The 12,805-nt window shown below is 43.3% G+C and overlaps 1 protein-coding gene across 13 annotated transcripts in view; it reads right to left on the bottom strand.

Annotated features, from left to right (window-relative positions):
* Pax8 (paired box 8) overlaps positions 1-12,805 on the bottom strand; it is a 66,704-nt gene that overhangs the window by 39,489 nt on the left and 14,410 nt on the right. Inside the window, exon 1 of one of the 13 annotated variants that reach the window (XM_045148204.1) lies at positions 11,300-11,416. The exons of the other annotated variants lie outside the window; for them this stretch is intronic. Coding sequence (XP_045004139.1) covers positions 11,300-11,324 — 25 coding nt within the window. The 5' untranslated portion in view covers positions 11,325-11,416. Of the gene's footprint in view, positions 1-11,299; positions 11,417-12,805 lie in introns of those variants that run through there. 13 annotated transcript variants of the gene reach the window in all.

Consider the following 12,805-nt stretch of genomic DNA (forward strand, 5'->3'; position numbering starts at 1 on the left):
GAGGAAAAGCCATAGTGCTGGGGCTTGGACCTGCAGGGTGATGGTTTCCTCCAGCTGATGTGGGGAGACATGTTAGATTGGCTTGGGAGAACTGTATTCTATGTTAACTTCTGCTGATGCAAGGCTGCCAGGAACCACATGGAATAAGAAGGAAATCCTCCAGTCTTATACTACCTGCCAGTTGGTCCATTTAGTAGACTCTCCAAGAAGCTCTTATTGATATGTAGCTTTCCAATCTGTCTTCTGGTACTGATGCCTAGATAAGGTATATATATATATATATATATATATATATATATATATATATATATATATATATATATATATACACACACACACACATATATGTTCTTTCTTTTAGTCTGTAGAGGATAGTGATCAGGAAACTTGTGCTTTATCTCTACCTCTCCTCCTAGATATATTATATGAGCATGATGCATATACTTTGGCATGGGGCCTGGGCCTCAGTAGGCCCTCCACAAATGTTTGCCATTCATCCAATCTACCTTGATCTCTTGGAGGTTATGTTTTCATGGAAGATTCTTTCTGTACTGCTTCAACTTAACTTTTCACTTCTTAGCAAATGGCAAACTCCCCTATCTCATCTGCCCTCTTGCCTGGATTATGTTTTGTTCTCACTCTTTCAAAAATCCTTAGCAATGAGAAAGGTTTGGTCTGGATGCCTTGATGGGCAGGAAATAATGCCAGTTCCTCCTTTTCTGCTCCTGGGATGGATGACTAGATGGTTATTCATTGACTCCTGGAATTCTTGTGGATTCCTTCCTCTGGTCTGCTGGGCTCTGTCCCTTCTGCAGGACCTCCATATATTTTTATTTATTTATTTATTTGTGAGCAACAGACAGAGAGAGAAAGAGGCAAATAGAGAGAGAGAGAGAATGGGCATGCCAGGGCTTCCAGCCACTGCAAATGAACTCCAGATGTGTGCGCCCCCTTGTGCATCTGGCTTACGTAGGTTTTAGAGAATCAAACCTCAAACCAGGGTCCTCAGGCTTCACAAGCAAGTGCTTAACCACTAAGCCAACCTCCATATTTTTTAAGATAGCATTTGGTACCTAGTCTCCTATAGTCTGCATCTCAGGTAAATAGGATCATCTTCCAATAGGATAAGAAGTTTGTTCTCCTGGGATGCTTTTGCTTTAGAGCAGCCCAAAGAGTGGCTGAAATGGAAAAGCTTAGTATCACTATTTCATCATCAGTGGGAAGAGAGGGTTGAGTAGGGACAGAGGGAGGGAGAAAATAGGTAGATAAAGAAGTAGCCTTTAGATTAGACTATAGCTGGAGAAGAGCTAAACTTGGCTGGTATTTCAGCAATGTTGGACCTAAAAGAAGAGGAAGGAGGGGAAGGGAAGAGTTCTCTACTTAGTATTCAGCCCCTGTTCCTGGTTAGTCAATGTTTAAGAATAATGATTGTGGGCAGCATTGAGGGATTTGTTTAAGCTGGAGCCAACCTGAACATTACAATTGCTTCATTCCATTTGATTCTCATAACTCTTTGATATAGAAAGTACATCACCCACATGTTATAGATGAAAAGACAAGGAGCAGAGATGGTATGCCATTTTTATAAGGTCATAACTAAGCCTCAAACTGAAGCCTCCTTCTGCACTACCCCTGGCAGTAGGGTGGTCTTCCAGGTACAGTCAAACCCTCCATAAGAGCAGCAACACCACCTACCAACAGTGAATGATTTCTAAATCTAACTTTAAAAGTCTCTCCAGTTTTCTTTTGTTAGTGTGTATGTTTTCCTGTTTGATGTTTTTCCAGAGAGCAAGCCCAGTCCCTTTCTGTTTTTCCCTCTTTATTATTGGTTTTTTCTCCTCTGCTCTTTTAGTTTATATCTCCTTTCTTATGTCTTTTCTGCTCTGAGGTTTTCTTCCCCTGTCCTCAGTCTCTTCTAGTTACTTTGTTTTCTTTATTTCCCCCCGCTTGATGACTGTCCTCTCTTCCATTGTCAGCAGATCTCAGCCCCTCCCTGTCAAAGAGGGCAGGCCCCTCCCGTGCCTCCTCTCCCTGGTCCCTTCATTCCAGTCTCCGCTGTCTCTCCCTCCCCTGGCTCCTTCGGCCATCCCCCTTCACTGCATAATCTTCGTTGCCTGCATGACTGCTCAGGTTCTTTATCCCATCTTCCCCTCAAAGGCTCTGCTGTTATTCTTGTATTAGCATTAAACCCATTAAAGCTAATTTGTTTGCCCTAATCTCCATTTATTTTTCCCTAGTTGATATTAGATTTCCCTTTCTATTGCTCCAGCATGATTTTCTCTTTGTCTTCCTAATGGCTCCTCCCCCCCCCCGCCCCCCCACCCCCGCCTTTTTCTCTATTAATCTGGTTGGCTTCACTGTGTGGCTTCAAGGCCTTTCTCTCAGCCTCCCCCACCCCCAGCCCTTGGATTAACCCTGTCACCTCCCTCCCAAGGAAGGCCCCACTATGCGGATGGAGCAGCTGCAAATGCCAATAAGCCTCTAAACTCTCTAGGAAGTACTGTTATTCCTGAAGCCCTGCATTTTCTTGAAGCCAGCTGGTAAGCCTGCAACACACAGGGTCCTGAGAATTGGAGGCACTTGGGACATACTGGCTACTCTAAATCTGAAGGTTGCTAAGCCCAAGGGTTTCCTGGGTAAGGTATCCTTTGAGTATCTCTCAAGGATTTCTGAAGACCCTTCCCACTTTATTAGACCCTACACATTAATTAGAAGAGGTTAAACCCATTCTGTGGATGATGGTTCTAGGTGTGACTAATACACACCCTCTGGCCTTCATGCACCCAGAGGGAAGTCTAACAGCAAGGTTCAGGAACTTTCTCTTCTTGCCAATATACCATCCAGAACCCTCTATCTGAGTCCATTCATTCAGGCCTCCCCCAGGATGCCAAGACCATTGAGGGCAGCTGCAGCCTCCTCTGTGTAGATATCCATCACAACCACACTGCTCACTAAAATTACCTGGAGAGATCAGGAAGTTTCCACCTTGTACAGTTCAACCAGAAGCTTTTGGAATAGTGTCCTTAATGCTTGAGTTTTAAAAAGATTTTTTGGTGATCACTCAAAATTTATATGTACTCAGATGTCAATAACTGCACAGGAAGCATTAATTAGTTTATTAAATGTGAACTTCTAGTCAGGGGCTGCACATGAAGCTTCTTAAGTTCCTGAATGTGCTAAAGGTCTTCCTTCTGACTTTTCCCCCTGAACCTTGAGAGCCTGAAGGTTCCTGGCTCACAATGCCTGGGCAGTAAATGCAACCTGCATTTTTGACATGTGATTTGATACTCAACATTTGCCCAAGTCACCCTCAACCCCCACTTCCTGGGATCAGAGCCCAGTGACTATTAATCCTGATCTTTTTTAAAAAATGTGGCTGGGCATGGTGGCACATGCCTTTAATCCCCGCACCCAGGTATTAGGAGGTAGGGGGACTAGAGCTAGGAGGATCTCTGTGAGTCCAAGGCCATTCTGAGACTACATAGTGAATTCCAGGTCAGCCTGAGCTAGAGTGAGGCCCTACCTTGGAGGAAAAAAAATGTGTTCAGGGCTGGAGAGATGGCTTAGCAGTTAAGCACTTGCCTATGAAGCCTAAGGACCCCAGTTGGAGGCTCAAATCCCCAGGACCCACATTAGCCAGATGCACAAGGTGGTGTATGCATCTGGAATTCGTTTGCAGTGGCTGGAGGCCCTGGAATGTCCATTCTCTCCCTCCCTCCCCTCTCTCTCTCTCTCTCTCTTTCTCTCTCTCTGCCTCTTTCTCTCTTTGTCTGTCTGTCTCTTTCAAATAAATATCACCCCTTACCCTTGGGAAACATATACTTTAATAACCTTTGGTATTCTATAGAACCCTAAAGTTTTTTGATTCATTCACATGCACCATCTTCTTTCTTTCAAGCACTGCTGCCAAATACCCATGGGTGGTGGCAGTCTGTATGACCATTAGTTTGGTGAGTGTGTGTATTTATGTGTAGGGAATGTATGTATTATGTAGGTACCTAGTAATCTGAGTCTGGATAACATATGTTGTCATATACTACTAGGTTCTGTGGCTCAGTTACAATGTGAGACTTTTGGGCACTCATTTAAATATCACCCAGGGATGGGTAAGGAGGGAAATAGAAGGGTTGTTAGAAGACCCCCTATTGGGAACATGAAAACATGAGAGTAGAGAGGGTAAGAGCAAGGGAGATCAGGAAGGAAATGAAAATATAGTTGGGGTAATAACAGTGACTGAGAGGCTCAATGAGTGAGAAGTCATAACATGAATATAGTCACAAAGTAGAGAAAGGAGAATTTTCCCTCACCAAGAGGGTGGAACTAAACCATCTCTTAGGTTTTTTCTAGCTTTGGGATTCTTTTCTTCAGAGATATTAACTAAGGTAGATGTGATTGACAAACTTAGAGAGAAGGGAAGTGTGGGCTTTGAATAAAATTAAGAGATACAAAGATTGGGTGTGCGCATTGTTTGTATATGAAAGAGAGGTGGGGGGATCCTTCAAGGAGGGACAAAGGGCAGCTTGGGTAGTTTGAGTTGCAGAGCAGGTAGGAAGGAATAAAGAACTGATATTTTGACAACCAAGCAAAATCTTTGACCAAACTTTACATCTGTAGTTTCCACACCTATGACAGCAGCTTCCCCTGAATGTGACACCATGGTGAAAGGGATTATCTGCTATGAAACCAAACTCAACTCTGCAGAAGGGAGAAGGTAGGAAGGAACAGACAGGAACAGATAAAGCCTGCAGGGTGTGTGATTTCAGAGGAAGAAACTCAGCTTGCTGAGATATAGAAAGCCCGAGGTCCACCTTCTCTGTGACCTATAACCCCAGGATTCCACACCTCTATTTCTGAAGAGTGATGATTTGAGCAATCCTAACACTCTAGGATGACATCAGGCTATGGAACCATGGCCAGAAAGTCCTGAAGAGGCTAGAGAGAGCTCCGTGGGACATATTGAGCCAACCTCCACACAGCATACAAGTAGGGTGGTCCTGAAGTTTTCAAAAGATGAGAGAGGTGGGGCTGGAGAGATGGCTTAGCGCTTGCCTGTGAAGCCTAAGGACCCTGGTTCGAGGCTCGGTTCCCCAGGTCCCACGTTAGCCAGATGCACAAGGGGGCGCACGCGTCTGGAGTTCATTTGCAGAGGCTGGAAGCCCTGGCGCGCCCATTCTCTCTCTCTCCCTCTATCTGTCTTTCTCTCTGTGTCTGTCGCTCGCAAATAAATAAATAAATAAATAAATAAATAAATAACAAATTTTAAAAAAATGAGAGAGGTGACACATGTTCAGTTCCCTGGGCTCCTTTGTGGACTGCATGATGTTGGAATGGACAGCTGTTACCAAGAGACCATTGAGAAATACATGTGTGGTGTCTATTCAGTATCCTTTTTTAAAAAATATTTTTTGTTTTTATTTTTATTGATTTATTTGAGAGTGACAGAGAGAGAGAGAGAATGGGCATGCCAGGGCCTCCAGCCACTGCAAACAAACTCCAGATGCATGTGCCCCCTTGTGCATCTGGCTAATGTGGGTCCTGGGGAGTGGAGCCTTGAGCCAGGGTCCTTAGGCTTTACAGGCAAGCGCTTAACTGCTTAACTCCAGCCCATATTCAGTATACTTTTGAGAGTATACCTAGTAGCAAAAGGAAGGTGGCCTGATAATATTTAGACTTGCTTCCTTGTAGAGCCAGGACAGAATTCATGTTTTCTGACAGAACTTTCCTATTCATTTCCAATCCCAGGATACACTTTGGGATCTTGCCGTCATCTTGGCAGTGTGAAAGGAAAGTGGATGTGGGTAGGGTGGGATGTGTTCTGAACCAAGGAGCACTCTGACAGATTGTAGGTTCTCTTTCTTATCAGCTCGTTTGCTTGCCACTTTACTATATCAACTCCAGATTTGAGACTCAGAAGGAAGTTCTGAGCTTGAGGGACAGAAGCCCCTTCCCTGCAGAGCAGCAAGAAAGGTACTAGAGGACAAGTGTTGGCTTCTTTTTCTCTGTCAGTGCCAAACATGGATTTATGTTCACTGTCACAAGGACTCAAACTAGTTGAGGATCAGTTAGGGATAGAAACATTGTACTATGCACCTCAGGTTGCTGTGAACTTGTGGTGGTTTGAATGTGAAATGTTCTCTCCACAGCCTCATGTGTTTGTGATTAAACCTTGTACTCAGTCCCCAACTGGTGGAGCCTTTGGGAAATAGAGCCCTGCTAGAGGCCATGTCTCTGGAAGACATGGTTTGTTAGTCCTACTAACAATAGACCTACTGGGTGTTCACTAGCTAGCTTCCTCAGATACTTCCTTCCTGATGATGTGGACATATGACCTGTACTTTCTGCTCAGGTGTGACATGCTTTCCCTGCCATGGTGATACTTCCCTTTAAAATAAATAAATATTTTCTTCCAATAAACTGATTGTGGTTGGGTGTTTTGTCTCAGTAATGAGAAGATAACTGTTACAGAGCTGAAATGTGCTCCCTCCAAATTCATATGCCAAAGTGCTCATCCCTAGTACTTCTTTTGGAAATAGTATCTTTGTAGATGTTGAAACTAAGAGGAGGTCATTAGTATATTTGCCCTTTGACCATTCCTTGAAAGCAGGGAAAAATTGGACATAAATATGATCAAACAGGGAGAATACTATGATGCAATAAGACAAGGGACCCACTGGCCACCAGCACACTATTGGAACCAGGGGAGAGGCATGAGGCAGATCCTGCCCCAGGAACCAACTCAGGTGGTATCTTAGCTTGAAGAACTTTGAGACAAGAAACTCCTAGGGCTTTGTGGAATTTTATTAGAGCATCCCTAGCAAAGCAATACATAGATCAATAAAGAATTTTTTGGTCATTTTCCTTTTTGAAACAGTCTTGTTATATGGCCCAGGCTGGGTAGGTGTAAGCCATCATGCTCTCAACAGGCTTTTAACTTTTAGGTGGACAAAATATGAGGGGAAACCCCTGTGGATGACTCTGCTGGGATATTTTTCTGTCCATTCAGCATCTTTCCAAATGGTAATCCAGTCATAGGACAGATTCAGGCAGGCAGCTGGGGGAAAACCCTTTCTTACATCACACCTATTTCTCTTGACACCACTATGCACTCTGCAAAGCTACCCTTCTGATCTCCATTCTTGATCCTTCCATCATAGCAGCTTTCTCTTTCATGGAAGAATATCAGTGGATCAGCCCACCAAAGCCTCCTGCAGATGCCCACTTCTCTTGACTTGCTGGGCTGGGTTCCTGAAGTCTACCAGGATACCCAGGTTTCTGCTTCTTGCAAGAATAAGTATACAGGCTGGCTATGCATTCACCTAATGGCCATAAAGCCTTCTCAAAGCACTGTCACCTGATTTATAAAGTTAATTCAATTCCACAAATGGCCATTGTGTTTTTATAACCACCTTACAAGGGAGGTGTGGTTGACACTTGGAGTCTCACCTTATAGATAAAGACTCCACCTCAGAGTGTTAAGTGGATTCTACACAGATACTTAGGAGTAGACCTGAGATAGCATCCAGATGTGATCTGCTCCTGCTTGTGGTAAGATGGACAATCTCTGAGCTCTGAGCGGAAGGGCATCCACAGAGGCTGGCATGAGAGATTCACATGTCTTAGGCCTCTGGTTGGGCCACCAGTGGGTTAAGTCCAGATAGGTGTTTCTCAAATACCAAATGTCTTATTTTATTTGATGTTGCTATGACAAAATACCTGAAATTAGGTACTTTACCAGGAAAAAAGCTTTATTTTTCTTATGGTTTTGGAGGCTTAAAGTCAAAACTCAGATGTACTATGTCCATGGAGGACTTCACACTGAATCATAGCATGGCATCACTTGGCTAGGGGTACGTACAGAAGATGCCAAGAGCCTGTAGGGTCCTCAGTTTATAATGGCCTTCTCCTGTGATAACTGATCCAGTCCTGAGACACTAACTCCCATGAGAAAGGCATGGCGATGCTCCCTATAATTAACTATCTCCCACTACTCCCAAGGTCCTATCACCTCTCAATGCCATAGCATTGGGAACTGTGTTAGTTACTTTTCTTATTGGTTCAATAAAATTTTGGCAAAAGTAACTTATGGAAGGAAAGGTTTATTTTGGCTCATGGTTAAGGGTATAGTCTATCATGAAGAGGAAGCCATAGTGGCAGAAGTGTGAGTCAGCTCATCACATTGTGCCCAGTCAGAAAGCATAAAGATGTATGTTAGTAGGCAGCTGGCTTTCACCTTTGTACTAGTTTCTATAGAATGTGGCTGTCCACATTCAGGGTGAGTCATCCTGCCTCAGTTAAATCTTTCTGGAAACATCCTCATAGGAGCACCATTTTTAATGGTGATCCTAAATTGAATTCCTGTGAGCTTGTAAAGGATATAGCTTCTATGTTGAGAGAGAAAGAGGAGGAAAAACAGCAAAGTAGAGAAGGAAGAGAGAAAGTGGAGAAAAACCTTTCATTTACTGTTAAGAACCTGGTAGACATCTATGTGCTAGATATTGATTGAAGTTTTGGTCCCAGCCTATGAGATTCTAGCAGCCCTGGTCTTCCCAGAAGGTTTTATTTTAAATCTAAATAACTTCCTGTCAAGAAGGCTCCCTGTTGGATCAGACCTTCCCATGTCCTTCTGTATTTGCAACCTTCAGCAGCCTCTGTAGTCCAACCTGTTACCCTGCATCTGACCTCTCCAGGGCCTGGGTGTCTCAGTGGAGAGGATGGTTCTTGGTGGCTGTATCAGGTTCTTTAAAAGGCTGCATTTCTTGTTTCCTCAGCACTCTAGTTACCACTTATTATAATGAAAATATGAAAGTAATTATAGTATATTATGAGAATCAGGTTGCTTTACCTAGGGAAAACTTCCTGTACAGAATTCAAATGTGTAAATTAAGTTATCTAGTAAAATAATAAACTTGTTTCCGGAAATTACCAATACAGTCATTTGTGGAATGCTCTTACCATAAAGAATTTTGTGGGGCTGGAGAGATGGCTTAGCGGTTAAGCGCTTGCCTGTGAAGCCTAAGGACCCCGGTTCGAGGCTCGGTTCCCCAGGTCCCACGTTAGCCAGATGCACAAGGGGGCGCACGCGTCTGGAGTTCATTTGCAGAGGCTGGAAGCCCTGGCGCGCCCATTCTCTCTCTCTCCCTCTATCTGTCTTTCTCTCTATGTCTGTCGCTCTCAAATAAATAAATAAATAAATGAACAAAAAAATTTTTAAAAAAAGTGAATACATTTAAAAAAAAAAAAAAAAGAATTTTGTGTAAGGTGCTGGGGATATAGAAAGGCCTGAAAGAGTTCTTACTTTTGTCTACCTCAGAGGCAGAGTATCAATATAATAAGCTTATGTTAGTAATAGGACAAGTGTCACAGGAAAGGAACATTGTAAATTAAGTGGGAAATGGGAGAGGATAGTCACTAAAGTTTGAGGATACCTGTGAGGGTCTTGTTGAAAGATATAGGACTTCAGTAAAGTTTTGTCAAAGGGGTGGGAGTAGGGACAGTATTCCAGGCATCCAGAATTGAATGGGCAAAGGCTCAGAGGTGGGAATGTGTTTTGGAAACAATGATTAGTTGGCTGGAACATAGATTTGCATATAAAAATAGTGGCAAGTAGAGTGAGGAAGGTGGGATAGAACCTTTTCAGATTATACACCAACAGTTGGCCTCAAAAGGCTTGTTAATGATTGGATTAAAAGGAAGTACAAACAGGGATCTAAGATGATTTTGGAAAATCACCAGGTTAATAGAGCCAGGAAAGAAGAGAAATAAAAACATTTTTATAATGTGGATAATCTTGCATTCAAAGATTATTGTGTCACAGTTGTTCCGCTTAATAAAAAAAAAAAATCACAGGGCTGGAGAGATGGCCTAGCAGTTAAGCGCTTGCCTGTGAAGCCTAAGGACCCCAGTTTGAGGCTCGGTTCCCCAGGTCCCACGTTATCCAGATGCACAAGGGGACGCAGCGTCTGGAGTTCGTTTGCTGAGGCTGGAAGCCCTGGCGCGCCCATTCTCTCTCTCTCCCTCTATCTGTCTTTCTCTCTGTGTCTGTCACTCTCAAATGAATTAATAAAAAATTTTTTTAAAAAAAATCACAAAGCTCAACAGGGGAAGAATCAGGACGTAAGTGGCTCCAGCAAGAGAAAAAAGTCAAGCCAGGAAAGGATGGAAGTTTCACACACAAGTCAGTCCAATACCAGATTAGAATGAACATCCCAGCCTGGCTTCCCTTGTCAAGCGTTCCATTACTGCTCTAGACCCCACACATCTTACCAGTGCTGTTTCCTTTACAGAAACACACACTCTTAGGACTTGTCATTTCCACAAAGGGCTGGGCCATCCTGAGTCACCTTGTGAGACCTCACCCTGCTCTTGCCTCAGCTAGCCCCACAGGGTCACAATGCAGCCTGTCTCCTTCTTCCACTAGCTCAGCATTTTGTGTCTGTCTGGACAGAAGTTGTTCCTTTCTCTCTTTGGTTGTGGATGAAAGTCCAGTTTGCCTTTCTGTGTCAGGAAGGTCAGCATAAAGGCCGAGGCATCAAATCCTGACAATACTGCCTATGAATGCCCTCAGCTATCTGCCCTCAATGCTTGATCCTCAGGGACAAAGAGACTGCCTCCTAGAAAGAATGAGTTCTCTGCAATCGCTGCTGCCCACCTTGTAGCTCTGTCCTGACATAGCAAGAGCCACCAAGCCTAACTCCATGCTCACCACATTTAAGAGCTTAGTAAACACGTAGTTATTGAACATAATAGTCAAATAATAATCTTATTTAAAATAATTTGAAAATAAAGCTTAAAACTTGCATGGTCAGAGGGTGCATGATTGGGTAAGGGCACATCGTAAAATGTGAGGTAGTTGAAGTAAGTTTCAGGGGATCATGGAAATGGTTTTGCAGATTGTAATCCTGTGCAGCAAAGAGAGCAAGGCAGGAGGCCTGGGGAGTCAGGGTCAGAGAAGAAAGGGCCATAGAAATGCTTTTGCAGGAGTTGGAACAAAACCTGAGGCTTTTCAGACACACAATATAGACTGAGCAATATATCCAGTATAGACCTCTGGCCTCCATACCCACAAATATAAACATGTCCTCACACAAACATGCATACATATATGCATGAACATCCCAATGCATACATGTACAAAAAATATGAAAAAGAAATAAAAAGAATAAGAAATCAGGATTTCTATGGGTGACTGGCAGAGATGCTTAAGGGGTACTAAGACCTTTGGAATGAATCTTAATGACCTTCTGTTCATGGCCCCAGGGGTGCACAGGGAAGCTGAGAATGAAAAAGAGCATCAGCTCACCTGGGTGATGGATGAGTGAACACATGCAAAACAGAGAGGCTCTGCTTTAGTATTTTACTCTGCCCCCAAGCACCTGGGTTTCTTCAGTGACCAACACACACGAGTTATACCCTGTGTCTGGAAAGAAGAGGAGTTGCTAAGAAATGTAAAGATGAGTGAAGGAGTTCCAGAGATAACCTTCTGATGGACAGGGCCATGCTGTTCTCATCATTTCACATAATTGAGAGGCATAGCCAGTACATGGACATCACACAAGTCCACCCTCACACTAGTACTATCTATCCTAATGCTTGTTAGGACCAGAATGTCATATTGTTCTTCAATGAACATCACAAAACAGTGAACAAGACACTCTGCTACCAAACTGAATGCTAGCCCCTAGATCTAGTTCCCAAGGAAAAGATAAATTAGTGGTTCTATAAAGGAAAACATACATCTTAAACATGAAGGCATTTAATCCACAAATGTACTGTTTTATGCTAGTATTTTAGGTTTATTTTAACAATAATCTTGTGTGCTCACCTCCAAGAAAATGTTTGAGAATCACAAATTTATGAAACTTATAAATATTATTTGAGTAACATCATAGTGTTTGCAATAATCATAAATGCAGCACTGTGAGCACTATGACAAGCTCAATGTCTGTGGTAGTTTGAATAGATGGCCACCAATATATTCAGTGTATTATTAGTTTGTAGTTTGCATCTGCAGCCACCTGGCTAGAGCCTTAGTGGATCTTAGGGTCCAGCCCTAAGGTGAGGTGGTGGGTTTGAGATTCCAATCTAAAGATATGCAAAGTGCCTGAGTTCTGCCTGGAGTTCCTGAAGTGTGCTGTGTGGTTTTTGGCTTTTGAGCTTGTAGCTTTTCTCTCTCTGCTTGGACCCATGAAAGTAGGCCAGCTTCTTTTGCCATTATGAAACTTCCCCTGCATCTGTAAGCATCAATAAATATCCCTTCCTCCATAACTGTGCCTGGTCTGGAAGTTCATCTCAGTGAACCTGAAGCTGTCTGCTACAGTGCCCTATGCTCATGAGACTTGTTTACTGTCCCACTTCCCCTTAGGTTTTAGTGACCAGAAGCAGGTATAAACTGAGATGGGCCCATGCATTAGGCTGTGGGGCAAAAGCTGAGGGACCCACAAGGCAAAGTTGCTCAGGAATTCTGAGCCAAGGAAGAATGTTTGCAATGTTATTCTCATCGGAGCATAGGATCCCACCTCAGTAGCTCTCAATTCTTTATCCTTGGAAGACCAAGAGGATTCTGGAAAGGAAGTATCCTTCTGATATTGTTACTGCCCACTTGTTAGATTTTCCTGACCTAGGGGGAGCCATGATGAACCCCAGAGACTCAATGATGCTAGAAGGTACTATTGGTAAATGACTAGCTTTCTCTGGGTCTCATCTGACAAGTGGAATGCTGAACTGGAAAGTCTCTAGGGAATCTCCATGATTATCCATGTCCCATCCCTTCAGTGAAAGGCTGGGGGCAGGGAGAGAAGAACTGGGT

The sequence above is a fragment of the Jaculus jaculus genome, chromosome 4 (assembly GCF_020740685.1).
Source record: "Jaculus jaculus isolate mJacJac1 chromosome 4, mJacJac1.mat.Y.cur, whole genome shotgun sequence".
NCBI classification, from domain to species: domain Eukaryota; kingdom Metazoa; phylum Chordata; class Mammalia; order Rodentia; family Dipodidae; genus Jaculus; species Jaculus jaculus.